The sequence below is a fragment of the Microcaecilia unicolor genome, chromosome 3, assembly GCF_901765095.1.
Source record: "Microcaecilia unicolor chromosome 3, aMicUni1.1, whole genome shotgun sequence".
NCBI lineage: Eukaryota > Metazoa > Chordata > Amphibia > Gymnophiona > Siphonopidae > Microcaecilia > Microcaecilia unicolor.
The window spans coordinates 209,237,699-209,252,942 of record NC_044033.1 but is presented as its reverse complement, the minus strand read 5'-3'; the positions used below and the strand labels follow the sequence as shown (position 1 = coordinate 209,252,942).

The 15,244-nt window shown below is 49.4% G+C and overlaps 1 protein-coding gene across 3 annotated transcripts in view; it reads right to left on the bottom strand.

Moving 5' to 3' along the window:
- The window catches only part of CFB (complement factor B), a 74,816-nt gene that overhangs the window by 42,305 nt on the left and 17,267 nt on the right, over positions 1 to 15,244 (bottom strand). For all 3 annotated transcript variants that reach the window (XM_030197322.1, XM_030197321.1, XM_030197323.1), the window contains exons 3-6: positions 11,778 to 11,993; positions 10,551 to 10,736; positions 8,604 to 8,777; positions 8,004 to 8,102 (exon numbers count right to left, since the gene is read on the bottom strand). In XM_030197322.1, the coding sequence (XP_030053182.1) occupies positions 8,004 to 8,102; positions 8,604 to 8,777; positions 10,551 to 10,736; positions 11,778 to 11,993 (675 nt within the window). The remainder of the gene's footprint in view (positions 1 to 8,003; positions 8,103 to 8,603; positions 8,778 to 10,550; positions 10,737 to 11,777; positions 11,994 to 15,244) is intronic.

Here is a 15,244-nt window from a genome sequence, read left to right as displayed (position 1 = left end):
ATACATAGATCCTAGGAATAGATGCATATCCCTAAAGCTCTCAGACACAGTAAACCATAAAGGTATGGATTATGAATAAGTATAAAAATGAAAACATATATATATTTTTTTAAACTGCGGCAAGACTTGTCATGCATGTACCACGCTTTTCCGTAAAACCTACCTTTAAAAAAAATTTATTAGTAGAAATCTGGTTATCGTGACCAATGTTGAAGAATAGATAAGCGGTTGATGCTGTATATTTATAGCCTAGTGGTTAGTGCAGTGGACTTTAATCCTGGGGAACTGAGTTCGATTCCCACTGCAGCTCCTTGTGACTCTGGGCAACCCTCCATTGCCCCTGGTACAAATAAGTACCCGAATATACTATGTAAACCACTTTGAATGGAGTTGCAAAAACCTCAGAAAGGCAGTATATCAAGTCCCATTTCCCTTTCCCTATTTGAGATTCTACATGGAATGTTGCTACTGTTGGAGGTTCTAGATGGAATATTGCTACTTTCCATATCATCAAGCTGATCAATCCATAGACTGGTGGGTTGTGTCCATCTACCAGCAGGTGGAGATAGAGAGCAAAGTTTTGCCTCCCTATATGTGGTCATGTGCTGCTGGAAACTCCTCAGTATGTTCTCTATCTCAGCAGGTGGTGGTCACACACAGCAGCAGCTCTGGCTAGGCCTCCAAGCCTAATCCTTAGGTTTTGTTGAGGCCTGGGGTTGAGGGCTCTTTTGAGCAAGTGCAAACCTGGTGGTGCCAGGTCCCTCCTTTCTCCCCCCTCCCGCTGGCTCCGTTTAAAAAAAAAAAAAAAAAAAATTTTAAACGTCTTTAAAGGCGTTTAATTCGACGTTTCTTTAAACGTTCATTGCAGCTACTCACTGGGACACCAGTTCGTTACAGCTCGGAGCGGCAAGCAGGTAATTTTACCTTTTTATAGCGGGCAGGGGGTTCCCCGATTCTTCTCCTCGTGGCATATGGCGTCGGAGGGCGAGGGCGCAAAGGGTCGCTCCCCGGATCGCTGGAGCGCTTCTAGAGGGGATGCGGGGGTTTTACAACCTGATTCGCCCTTGATGGGTGACAGTTTAGTGACCGATGAATGTCCCGGTCGTTCCTCCGGCGTGGCGGTTTTTTCCTGCCATAAACGCCCATCCCCCGCTCCTCGCCTCCGCCATCTTGGCCGGCCACGCGGCTCGGACGGCTTCTTCGTGGGCCGCCCTTGAGGTTGGAGACATTAATGCCATGAACGCCCTTAATTTGGGCGACGGCACAAGCGGCTAAAGTTAAGCGCCGTTCTTCCCGCGCGGCTCCTTCGCGGAGTTTCGCGCCGGACGCCATTTTGGATGCGCAGCATGTCTCTCCCCCGCTATTGCGAGCGCCGGTTGAGAGTGCGTCTAGGGCTGTTGCCCAGGCTGCAGAAGTGCACAGTCTGGGGGGTTTCTCCCCCGAGTTTGTTTTGCTGCTGCATCAGGCTTTTCTCATGCAAAACGCTGCCCCTGCTCCCTCTTCTGATAAAGAGGTTGAGGTTCCCAGAGGTAAACGCCCTCGGGTTGATTTCCAGGCCTTGGAGGACTTTGTCTCCTCCGATGTAGATGAGGGCAGCGTGTCTGAGGTCTCCCAACGGTCCTTTGCGGATTCCTTGGAGGAGATAGATCCCCGCTCGGATGGAGCGGATGACCCCTCTGCAGCGCGGCTTTTTAGCCCAGGGGACTTGCCCAACCTGTTTTTACAGGCCATGGACACTTTGAAGATTTCCTCTCCGGAGGACGTCTCTCCCTCAGCCCCTGTTGGCTCTGCCATTATGCTGGGGACGAAGCGCCCGCCTAGATCCTTCCACGTGCATGATGCCATGCACACCTTAATTGCGGCTCAATGGGATGTCCCGGAAACGAGCCTTAAAGTGGCTAGGGCTATGTCCCGCCTCTATCCTTTGGCTGTGAGTGAACGTGAGGCCTATCTGTGGCCTACCGTGGATTCTTTAATCACTGCGGTGACTAAGAAAACGGCGTTGCCGGTGGAAGGTGGCACGGCCCTAAAGGACGCCCAAGACAGAAGATTGGAGGCGGCCTTAAGGTCGTCCTTTGAGGCAGCTGCTTTAAGTTTGCAGGCCTCAGTTTGCGGCTCCTATGTGGCCAGGGCGTGCCTGACTATGGTGCAGCGGGCTTTCCCCTCGGATCTTTCCTTGAGGGCTGATTGGCCGGCCCTGGAATCGGGCTTAGCCTATTTGGCAGACTTGCTGTATGATGTCTTGAGAGCCTCAGCTAAAGGCATGGCTCAGACAGTCTCTGCGCGGCGGTGGCTTTGGCTAAAACATTGGTCTGCTGACCACGCCTCTAAATCCCGCCTGGCTAGATTGCCTTTTAAAGGCAAGCTGCTCTTTGGGGTCGAGCTGGACAAAATCGTGACCGATCTCGGCACGTCTAGGGCAAGAAATTACCAGAGGTCAGGGCTCGGGCTAGTACTCGTCCCGGTACCTCCAGAGGACGGTTGCTGGAAGCCCGTCGGTACCGCCCGGGCAAGTCGGGTTCCTCTGCCCCCTCTTCCTTCAAGAGGAATTTCTCCCCCAAGCAGCATTCCTTTCGCAGAGACCGCCGTCCCGGAGGTGCTCCCTCCGGTCCTCCCCCTGGGTCTCGTACCCAATGACGGGGCCTTGGTCCACGCCCCAGTGCAGATTGGAGGACGGCTGTCCTCGTTTCTGGGCGAGTGGACCACTATAACTTCAGACGCGTGGGGTGCTGGAAGTCATCAGAGACGGCTACAAGCTAGAGTTCTGCCAACCCTTAAGAGACGGGTTTGTACTCTCTCCCTGCAAGTCTCCGGTCAAGCTGTGGCAGTGCAGCAGACCTTGGACAACCTGATCCGCCTGGGTGCGGTCGTTCCGGTGCCAAAAAAATCAGATTGGCAAGGGACGTTACTCCATTTACTTTGTGGTTCCAAGAAAGGAGGTTCTGTCCGGCCTATCCTCGACCTCAAAGGGGTCAATCGGGCCTGGAAAGTGAGGCACTTTCGCATGGAGACTCTCCGCTCTGTTATAGCGGCAGTGAAGGCAGGAGAGTTCTTGGCTTCCTTGGACATCAAGGAAGCGTACCTGCATATTCCCATCTGGCCTCCTCTCCAACGCTTTCTGCGTTTTACAGTCCTGAGACGACACTTCCAGTTCAGAGCCCTCCCTTTCGGGTTGGCTACTGCTCCGCGGACCTTTTCCAAAGTAATGGGGGTCATAGCGGCCTTCCTGCTAAAGGAAGGAGTACAAGTCCATCCTTATCTGGACGACTGGTTGATCCGAGCCCCCTCTTATGCAGAGTGCGGCAAAGCTATGGACCGGGTAGTTGCTCTTGTGAGCTCCCTGGGATGGATCATCAACTGGAAGAAGAAGAAGAGCCAGCTGCGCCCGACTCAGTCCCTGGAGTATCTGGGAGTTCGATTCGACACCCAAGTGGGCAGAGTGTTCCTGCCAGACAATCGGATTGTCAAGCTTCAGGCTCAGGTGGACTAGTTCCTAGTAGCCTCTCCTATTCGGGCTTGGGACTACGTGCAGCTGTTGGGCTCTATGACGGCCACGATGGAAGTAGTGCCCTGGGCCAGGGCTCATATGAGACCACTACAGCTATCTCTGCTGCTGCGCTGGACTCCGATGTCGGAGGATTATGCTGTGCGCCTTCCCGTGGACCCAGCAGTGCGCAAGGCGCTGAGCTGGTGGACGCAGACAGACAAGTTGTCTGCAGGATTGCCTCTGGTGACCCCGGAGTGGATTGTCGTCACGACAGACGCCTCTTTGATGGGCTGGGGAGCCCTCTGCTTGGGAAGGACAGCGCAGGGGCTCTAGTCTCCTGCAGAGACAAGTGGTCTATCAACCTCCTGGAACTCAGAGCCATTCGGTTGGTGTTATTGGAGTTCATCCCGGTACTGGTGTTGTAGCCTGTACGGGTCCTGTCGGACAATGCCACGGCTGTGGCCTATATCAACCACCAGGGAGGTACCAAGAGCGCCCCTCTAGCCAAGGAGGCTATGAGTCTTTGCCAGTGGGCGGAAACGAACCTGGAGCAGCTTTCAGCGGCCCACATTGCCGGAGTCATGAATGTCAAGGCGGACTTTCTCAGTCGCCATACCTTGGAGCCCGGAGAGTGGCAACTATCTGCTCAGGCGTTCTTGGACATCACGAAGCGCTGGGGCCAGCCGAGCCTAGATCTGATGGCGTCATCGGCCAATTGCCAAGTGCCGCGCTTTTTCAGCAGAGGACGGGACCCTCGATCCCTGGGAGTAGATGCTCTTCTCCAACAGTGGCCGACACAAGAGCTCCTCTATGTGTTCCCGCCCTGGCCCATGTTGGGCAGGGTGCTAGACCGGGTGGCAAAGCATCCCGGCAGGGTAATCCTGGTGGGTCCGGATTGGCCCAGACGTCCCTGGTATGCGGACTTGATCAGGCTCTCAGTCGACGATCCTCTGCGGCTGTCAGTGGAGCAGGGCCGGTTACATCAGGGTCCCGTGGTGATGGAGGATCCCTCTCCCTTTGGTCTTACGGCCTGGCTATTGAGCGGCAGCGTCTGAGGAAGAAGGGCTTCTCAGACAAGGTCATCGCCACTATGCTGAGAGCGAGGAAACGCTCTACTTCTACTGCGTACGCCAGGGTTTGGCGTATCTTTGCAGCATGGTGTGAAGCAGGCTCTCTTTCTCCCTTCACTGCTCCAATTTCTTCAGTGTTGGCGTTCCTGCAAGAAGGTCTGGAGAAAGGCCTGTCGCTCAGTTCCCTTAAAGTCCAGGTAGCGGCTCTGGCTTGCTTCAGGGGCCGCCTGAAGGGTGCTTCCCTGGCTTCGCAGCCAGATGTGGTGCGCTTTCTCAAGGGAGTTAATCACCTGCGCCCTCCTCTGCACTCAGTGGTGCCTGCGTGGAATCTCAACCTGGTGCTAAGAGCATTGCAGAAGCCGCCTTTTTGAACCCTTGTCGAGGGCATCTCTGAAAGACCTGACGTTGAAAGCAGTCTTTTTGGTGGCTATCACTTCAGCCAGAAGAGTTTCCGAGCTCCAGGCGCTCTCATGTCGAGAGCCTTTTCTGCAGTTCACTGAGGCAGGAGTGACTATTCGCACAGTGCCTTCCTTCCTGCCCAAGATGGTTTCTCGCTTCCATGTGAATCAGCAGCTCTGTCTCCCTTCCTTTCGTAGGGAGGACTACCCAGAGGAGTACTCTGCTCTTAAATATCTGGATGTGAGACGAGTCATCTTCAGATACTTGGAAGTGACCAATGATTTCCGGAAATCGGATCATCTGTTTGTCCTGTTTGCAGGTCCTCGTAAGGGTCTGCAGGCTGCTAAGCCTACAGTGGCAAGATGGGTCAAGGAAGCCATTGCAGCGGCTTATGTGGCCGCGGGGAAGGTGCCGCCTATCCAGCTGAAGGCCCGTCTCCTTGGAAGAGATATGCAAGGCGGCAACTTGGGCTTCGGCTCATACATTCTCCAAGCATTACCGTTTGACTGTGGCTGCACGGGCGGAGGCCCGGTTTGGAGCTTCAGTGTTGAGGTCAGGGATTTCAATGTCCCGCCCTGGGTGAGGACTGCTTCGGTACATCCCACCAGTCTATGGATTGATCAGCTTGATGATATGGAAGGTAAAATTATGTATAATCATACCTGATAATTTTCTTTCCATTAATCATAGCTGATCAATCCATAGCCCCTCCCAGATATCTGTTCTGTTTTTATTCTGGTTGCATTTCAGGTTCAAGTTTAGTCTTCAGTTACTTCAGAAAGACTTCGTGTTCAAGTTTTTTCACTTGGATTCTTCAAGAGTTAAGACGAGTTTGTGTTACAGTGAGCTGCTGCATTCCTCTCCCCTCCGTTTTACGGGGCTGGATTGAGACATAAATTCTGCCGGCACTCCCTCCCGCTTCGTGCGGCTGTAGGGCAGCTTTGTACCCCTCCCGCTTCGGCGGTGTTAGGGTCAGTCAGCTCCTCCCGTGGTTGCGGTTGCAGGATAAGCCAGATCCCCCCGCATCGGCGGGTGTGGTGTCCCTCCCCCGCTCCGCGGGGATGAGCTGGACGGATTCCCCCCCCCCACTTGTGTGGGGATGAGCTGGGTTAATTCCCCTCCCCCGTTTCGGCGGTGGTGAGCTGGGCAGAGTGTCCCTTCGTGGGTGTAATTCTCTAAGTGCTGAGTCCTGCGGATGGAGCTTTGATATCGACATACTGAGGAGTTTCCGGCAGCACATGACCACATATAGGGAGGCAAAACTTTGCTCTCTATCTCCACCTGCTGGTAGATGGACACAACCCACCAGTCTATGGATTGATCAGCTATGATTAATGGAAAGAAAATTATCAGGTATGATTATACATAATTTTACCATTGAGATTCTGTTGCTACTATTTGAGATTCTACATGGAATGTTAATGTTGTTATTCCACTAGCAACATTCCATGTAGAAGCCTGCCCTTACAGATCAGCAATGCGGCCGCGCAGGCTTCTGTTTCTGTGAGTCTGACGTCCTGTACATGGAATGTTGCTAGTGGAGGAGTAGCCTAGTGGTTAGTGCAGTGGACTTTGATCCTGGGGAACTGAGTTTGATTCCCACTGCAGTTCCTTGTGACTCTGGGCAAGTCACTTAACTCTCCATTGCCCCTGGTAAAAATAGTACCTGAATATAATATGTAAACCGCTTTGAATGTAGTTGCAAAAAAACACAGAAATGCGGTATATCAAGTCCCATTTCCCTTTCCCTTATCTATTCTTGAACATTGATCATGATAACTAGATTTCTGCTAATTAACATTTTTTTAAAGGTAGGTTTTACAGAAAAGTAGATAATTAGTTATCCATCTTATCTTTTTCGGCAGTAAATTCCACATCTTTGTTGCAAGATAAGAAAACCCCCCAAGCCTAAATCGATTTATAAATTACTCCCTTGCAACTAAGAAAATGAAGTAAAAGAAAATCTTGAATGCCCATTAATGCATTCCTTAGTGGGAGAGCTATTAAAATGCAGAAATAATCAGGGGCCAATCCATATAGTATTTTGGAAGACACAGGTCAAATTTTAGCCTGGCTTGGGCTACTGTAATTCAGGTTATTTCACCATATGTTGATAACTTCCCCCTTAGCGCGTTATGGGCTTAAAGCCCCGGGCCTAACTTTGTCTCTTGGCAGACCTGGGCATTAAGCCCATAACGCACAGTTAGCACATGAGAAAATACTGCAAAATGCTTTAATGCATTTACATGGTAGCCTTTTCTCATACGCTAACTGTGCATTATGAGCTTAATGCCCAGGGCCGCCGAGAGTCAAAGTTGGTCCTGGGGCAAACAATCTTTAGGGCCTGCCACTGCCCCCACCCCCCTGGTCTACCATCTTTGTCCCTCTCCCCCTTGCCTGCTTACTGGCATCTCTCTCCTTCCCTGCATACAGGCTGGCATCTTTTACCCTTCTTCCCTGCCCCCCCCTATGGTCCAGTATCACTGTCGTCCTTCCCTCCTCCCTTTAAGCAATCCTTCATCGTTTCTGCGGGCAGCTGGCAATGCCAATAAAGAGAGCAAGCTGCCTCTGGTTGGCCTGGAAGCATTTAATCTGCTGTGTCTCGCCTACACAGACATAGGAAGTTGTGTCATAGGAGGCAGGCAGAGGGAACACTTCCGGTGCCAGCCAGAGGCAGCTTGCTCTCCTTATTGACGCTGCCGGCAGCCCTTCAGAAATGATGGAGGACTGTTGAAGGGGAGGAGGGAAGGATGACAGTGATATCAGACCACAGAGGGCATGTCTAGGAATTTATGGCCAGCGCCAGCCCTCCTTGGAAGCTGGGCCCAGGGAAATTTGTCCCCCCTGCCCCACAGTGGCCCTGTTAATGCCGTTTAGCATTTTTGCAGTGGGGGTGCTTTATTGGTGTTTCTAGCTTAAAACCTAAAATCAGAGGCCGCACAGCAATAGCTGACGTTTCTTCTTCTGATACTGAAACTCTTCCTGGATGCTTCACACTGTTTCTTTCCAAGGGACAATAAACCCTTAGTCTCTATAACATGACTTACTGTTGTCCACCTTGTCTGGGTCTGCCACCTCGATGGCAGCAGCCAGTGAAGAAATAAAGGAGGCGGAGACCTCTTCAGGGGTGTCGTAGGTGTACCAAGCTAGGATGAAGGAAATAGGGTTAAAGTCCAAGTGACTCATTCTATATATCATGGAGCCTAAAAGAGAAAGGTATCAAAGTGCAGTTCATGGTGGGCTTTTACCCCACCTTGATTTACCACAGGTTTCAGCAATCTGTGGTACCTTCGTACCACAGGTTGCTGAATCCTGTGGTAAAAGAATATCCCTGCTAGCCTGCCACCCCGCATTCCAGAGCAACAGGCTCAAAACCATGCCTCAATGCTCACGGCCACAGCATAAAGGGCCGATCCAGTCCCCTGCCCGACCCCCCCCCCCCCCCCCAGCACATCCCTTCATCCCACCCCACTCCGATCTAAATCCCCACTCATGAAGGATCCCCTTTAAAGGTAGTTTGATGGGGATGCCAGAAGGGCAGGAGCGACTACTGGAAGGGGCTGAGGGTCAACCATGTCCCTCCTAGCACAGAAAGACAGGCACATGATGAAAGCAGACCATGGAGGGAGACCAGCAGATGCTTGTACCTCGGCAGGTGGGCTCTGTGCCACTCCACTCCTTTGATTCCAGACACTCCCTCTCACTGGAGCCAAACATGACAAGTCTGTTCTGACACTGATAATTCACTTTGTCCTCAATTCGGTACTGGGTTCCAAACTTGATAGCACCTATAGGTGTTCCAGGATTTTTGCAGTGCCCAGCTGGAACAGAGAAGAGAAGGTGGGTCCAAAAATGCAGCTGGGATGTTGGACCAAGCAGTCACCTGTAAATACCTTGACAATGACTACAGGTAGCCCACAGAAAAAAAAATACAGGGGGCCTGTTGTCTGCCTGACCTACAGTTTAAATGCAGGGATTGTAGGGGCAGCCATGTTGGCGGCATTGTTCCCTCTAAGCTGAGTGGGAGTCTTCCACTTACAGTCCTGCCACTGGTTGGTGCTGTTTCACTATGACATTTTTTACTAATGAAGGACAGGAAAGCTCCGCAGGACTTAAGGAGGTTGGAGAAAGAACAGGAGACGGCAAGAGCATGCTTTGCTCATTATCTGGGCTGAAGCCAGTAGGCGGAAATTGTTGCCCTATCAATTACATTGTTGGGTGTACCAAGATGGCAGCAGCTGCATTGGGAAGAATGAAAACCTCCTTGGGTGGACAGGCTTCAGCTCTGTGATGTCACGCCATCTCCTGTTCTTTCTCAAGCCTCCTTGGCAGGACTCCAGGGGACCTGTCTGTCCTTAGAAACTGAAAATACAATGTGGAAGCACAGCCTCCCACTGGCAGCAAGGCAGTTGAAAGACTCCTGCCCAGGTTGCGGTCATGATGACTAGCATGCAGTAAAGATCCCCTTAAGAATATTTTAAACACAGAAGCAAGCTTAAATTATTTTTTAAATGTTATTTGTGTTTGTATTGATTTTATTTGTGTTTGTATTGATTTAAGTTTGGTTGTTTTTATCTGAGTTTAAACTATGTAGATTGACAACCTATAATTTTTTAAAATAAATAATTACAAGGAGCCTTTAGTCTAAGTACAGGGTAATGTCTAGCCTAACTATAGCCACCGATTATTAAAGTCTCAGCTGTCACCAATGCACTAGTCCACTCATCCAATATTTGTAATACAATGCACACCCATGAGTAGCAAGGGAACCCTCAGATGATTTTGCCACTTCTCATGCAGTCAAGCATACTGCTCTGAAATGGTATAGCGTTTCTTTCATCGGGTATCCCTGCAGTGAGTTCGGAAGACTTCCGAACTCACTGCAGGGATACCCGATGAAAGAAACGCTATACCATTTCAGAGCAGTATGCTTGACTGCATGAGAAGTGGCAAAATCATCTGAGGGTTCCCTTGCTACTCATGGGTGTGCATTGTATTACAAATATTGGATGAGTGGACTAGTGCATTGGTGACAGCTGAGACTTTAATAATCGGTGGCTAAGGTCCTGGTTTATTTTGTTTAGTTTTGGATGTTACCAGAGACACGATATTCTTGTATTGTTCCGTAGGTAGCCTAACTATAGGACATTTTCAAACCACATTAAACTATAAGCGATCCACAGTCTACTACATATAACACAACCACTAGCAATAGGGTCCTACAGATTGCATATAGTATTTTAATACTTGAGAGACTTTAATTTTGATACTAATACAACATTTCTGATTATGAAGTTTATATCTTCAACACTTAATAAAAATAGTTGAGATAGAATATCCTAAACTTTAACTACAAGAGACTGAAAAGGCAGATGTACGCTGGGATTTTCCTGTTATGAATCTGTACACAGTACTACTTTTATCTGGCACTGCTGATTTCACCATCAGCATGGACGGTATAATTTTGTTAGTTTCTACAGCTGTCCCTACTCCCTTGCCTAAGTGGAACTGGAAGAGGCAACAGACACAGGTTTATGGCATCTCAGAATAAGGTTGTTTCCCCATCATCAGGGAGCCATGCCTCTATAACTCACAGCCGTCATCGCAAATGGTGGTTTGGCCACTCCACTTTCCATTGGGTAAGCAGGTACGGTTGACAGAGCCCTGGAGTATGTATCCTTCGTAACACTCGAAGGTCAAGACGCTTCCGTTGTAGAAATACTGCTGTCGAGGGTGATAGGAACCATGCTCGAACTGCACGGGGGTGGGGCATGTCACATCTGAGGACAAAGAAGGGGGTTAGACAGATGGAGAATGGAGACCTCTCCTGTATTCAAACCTTTCTACCAAGATCAGTGATCTCCCATTCACTTCACACTGCGGTCATCCATGGAGGAGTGGCCTAGTGGTTAGGGTGGTGGACTTTGGTCCTGGGGAACTGAGGAACTGAGTTCGATTCCCGGCACAGGCAGCTCCTTGTGACTCTGGGCAAGTCACTTAACCCTCCATTGCCTGCCGCATTGAGCCTGCCATGAGTGGGAAAGCGCGGGGTACAAATGTAACTAAAATAAATTAAAAAATTCCCAGCCATCACCAGTGACCCCCATTTACTTCACATCGTGGTCATCCATTCTCAGTGAACCCCCCCCTCCCCACACACACAATTCTCTTTCTACCAAGGTCAGTGATCCCCATTCACTTCACACCATGGTCATCCATTCCTAGCTGTCACCAATGCCCCCATTCTCCTCATGCAACAGTCAGCCATTCACACCCAGTGGCATAGCTACGGGGACTTACGCCCCCCCCCCCCAAATTTGCGCTGGACCCCTGGCTGGCTGGCGGGATCTCCAACCCCCAGAAGCTGAAGACTTTGTCTAGTGCTGCTCTGTGCATTGCCTGCCCTCTCTTCCCCTCACATCTGGCATGCTCCTGCCACATCGCCTGCCCTGCTCTCTCTTCTGTGCCGGTTGTGAGGGGAAGAGAGAGCAGGGCAGGCAATGTGGCGGCGCCGTCGCACACCAGCACTGGACAAAGTCTTTAGCTCGCGGGGGTTGGGGACCCCCGCCAGCCAAGGTATTTGCGGCAGCGGTGCTTCAGCTGGCGGGGGGTAGGGGTGCCCTGCCAGCCAAGATGTACAGCAGTGGGTGGGGAGCGGCGCGGCAGAGGGGGGCAGCGACCAAAATGTGCCCCCCCACCTTGGGGTCTGGCTACGCCCCTGTTCACACCCATGGTTAAGTGCAGCTATGGTCCATGTTGAAAAGAATTTTGAGAAACACCATCTCGCTGCTCCCAACCCCAATAGAATGAAAAGGTCTCACCTTTGCATAGAGCCTTTGCAACGGCTTTCCCAGATGGACTTCTCATGGTGCTCCACTTGCCAAGATGAGTGCATTTCCTGCTAGACACAGGGTACGGGTACTTCCCTTCCGGGCACTTGAACTGCAGCTTGCTGCCATCTTTGTTAAGGGTATACTCCCCTCCTACGATATCCACATTCTTCAGGTCACAGGTCTTTTCAGGCAGCTCTGCTGAGCCTGCAAAAGACACCGAGAACAACTATCCATCAGCTAAAAAGTATAGAATTTCTGGTTGAGCTGTGTGCCAGGATATTTTTTGAAATAATGTTCTGATTCAACCCTCAAAATTGTATTTCAAAGATCTGAATGCGTGATCAAATCAGTTTTCTCAAAAAGCCTCTATAGTTACCAGAAGATTCCATGTTGCTCAACATGTCATAATGTAACCCGTGGTTAAAATTAATTTATTTTTACCTGGGGGAGGACTCGGGGAGCTGGGGCAGGCATTTTGGGTGCCAGCGGGTGGGGTTCACGGTGGTCGCAATCCTGCCTCGGGAGCACCCGTTCCGGGCTGCTCTGAGGTGGAGAAGAGCCGGCATCAGCATTTAGGAGATCCCCGGGTGATGCTGGGCCTTGCTGTGCCCTGGGAATGGCTCTGGGGGCCGGCACAATGCTGTAAGGGGCAGTGACTTCATTGATGATGTCACGCGCATGCGCTGTTGCTCTGACAGTCTGGATGGCTCTTAAGATATTGTGGAGTCCGGGAGACACTAAGGGGTCCTTTTACAAAGGCATGCTGAAAATGGCTTTCGGTAGTGTAGGTGCAGGTTTTGGGCATGCGCTGATCCATTTTTTTGCGCACCTGTAAAAAAAAAGGCCTATTTTAAATTTTTGCCAAAAATGGACTTGCGGCAAAATGAAAATTGCCGCGCGTGCATTTTGGGTCTGAGACCTTACCGCCAGCCATTGACCTAGCGGTAAAGACTCATGTGGTAACCATGCGGTAGTGACCTACATGCACCAAATGCCACTCAGCGTGCGTACGTTACATGATCCCTGAAAATAAAAAATATTTTTCAGACGTGTGTATCGGATGCACGCCAAAAATTAAATTACTGCAAGAGCCACGTGGTAGTCGGGTGCTAACTCCATTTTGGAGCACATTGGGCGTATGTAGACGCTTGCGCAACTTAGTAAAAGGACCCTTAAACCACCAATGTTTCTTTTGAAAATTAGTAGGAAACATGTTTTAACCCATAGAAGGGTTTGTTTATTGTAAATTTGTATTGCGGCATGATTGGCGCTATTGCACAATCCTGCATGCGCGAATGGCACATTTAAGAGATTTCTGACTCTAAGGATGCTGGGATGCGAGGGGAAGTCATTAAAGCCCAAGAGTGTCCCAAAAACAGCACAATTTTGGGTACATACGCTGTAGGTGTAAAGGAGACCTGCAAGGACACCTTCTCACTTAAGTTAATATTTAAAGTAATTCTAAAGAAGTGTTTAAGAAGTTTTAAAATAAAGAATTAAGGTGTAAGGAGCTTAGAAATGTGTGCTACAATGTCATTGGAGCTCCGTTTGAATATTGACGAGGGTAATTATTGGGAATTCTTGTGGAAAGTTCTTGGGGGTTAAAAAAATGCAGATTTTTACTTAATAATGTTTAAATCATGTCTGTAAGGTATTCTGAGCGGTTAAAGTTTAAAAATGAAGGTTTAAAATAGTAAGGGGTCCATTTTACAAAGGCGTGCTGAAAAATGGCTTGCGGTAGTGTAGGCACGGGTTTTGGGTGCGCGCCGATCCATTTTTTAGCGCGCCTGTAAAAAAGGCCTCTTTTTTTGCCGAAAATGGACGTGCGGCAAAATCAAAATTGCCGCGTGTCCGTTTTGGGTCTGAGACCTTACCGCCAGCCATTGACCTAGCGGTGAAGAATCTGGGCAGTAATGACCTACGTGAATCAAATGCCACTGGGCGCGCGTCCGTTACGCGCGCCAGAAAATAAAAAAAATATTTTGCAGACGCACGTAGTGGATGCGCGCCAAAATTGAAATTACCACAAGGGCCACACGGTAACCGGGCGGTAACTCCAATTTGGCGTGCGTAGGCCCCTAAAATTATAATGTTTTTATAATGGTAGGAGCTGTGCATGAATCTGAGCTTGTCAAATCCTATGACATGAATCCGATTGGCTGCCCCACTGACAGCTGGAACCTGTTTCTGAGGGGAAGTTCTGCAATTTTGGGGAGTTGACAGTTGGACTGGAAAGAAGGAAAAGGTGTTGCGAGATTGGTGTCTGTGAGGAAATTTAGTAAAAGTGAATTTGAAAATTATATTGAGCAAAGAGTTAAGGATAGAGAGTGTGTGTTTAGAGGAAGTGTTTAGTGAGTAAATTTAATGCATTTCTGAAAATTCTGAGACTACTCCCTCAGTTAATGAGAGGAAATTTGTGTATAAACCATTGAGAATTTAGGGGTCCTTTTACTAAGGTGGGCTGAAAAATGGCCTGTGGTAGTGTAGATGCGTGTTTTGGGCACGCGCAGAATCACTTTTCAGCGCACCTGCAAAAAAAATGCCTTTTTAAAACAATTTTTGCCGAAGATGGACGTGCGGCAAAATGAAAAATTGCCATGCGTCCATTTTGTGTCTGAGTCCTTACCGCCAGCCATTGACCTAGCGGTGAAGACTCACGTGGTAACCGGGCAGTAATGACCTACGCGTGTCAAATGCCACTTGGTGTTCGTCCAAAATAAAAATTATTTTTCAGGTGCGTGTATCAGACACGCGCCAAAAATGAAATTTACTGCAAGAGCCCCGTGGTAGCTGGGTGATAACTCTATTTTGGTGTGCGTTGGGCACGCGTAGATGCTTACACGGCTTAGTAAAAGAACCCGTTAATGCATTTCTGAAAATTCTGAGATTACTCGCTCAGTTAATGAGAGGAAACTTGTGTATAAACCATTGAGAATTTAGGGGTCCGTTTTCTAAGGTTCACTGAAAAATGGCCCGCGGTAGTGTATACGCGTGTTTTGGGTGTGTGCAGAATTATTTTTCAGCGCACCTGCAAAAAATGCTTTAAAAAGTTGTTTTTGCCGAAAACGGACATGCGGCAAAATAAAAATTGCCGCACGGCCCTTTTGGCTCTGAGTCCTTACCGCCAGCCATTGATCTAGCAGTAAAGACTCACGCGGTAACTGGGTGGTAATGACCTACACGTGTCAAATGCCACTCGGCGCATGCCCAATATGCACGTCCGAAAATAAAAATTATTTTTCAGATGTGCCAAAAATGAAATTTACCGCAAAAGCCACATGGTAACCGGGCGGTAACTCCATTTTGGCATGCGTAGACTTGAGAATTTAGGGGTCCTGTTTCTAAGGTGCGCTGAAAAAGTGTAGATGCGTGTTTTGGCCACGCGCAGAATCACTGTTCAGCACACCTGCAAATAAATGCATTAAAAATATTTTTTACAAAAAATGGATGAGCGG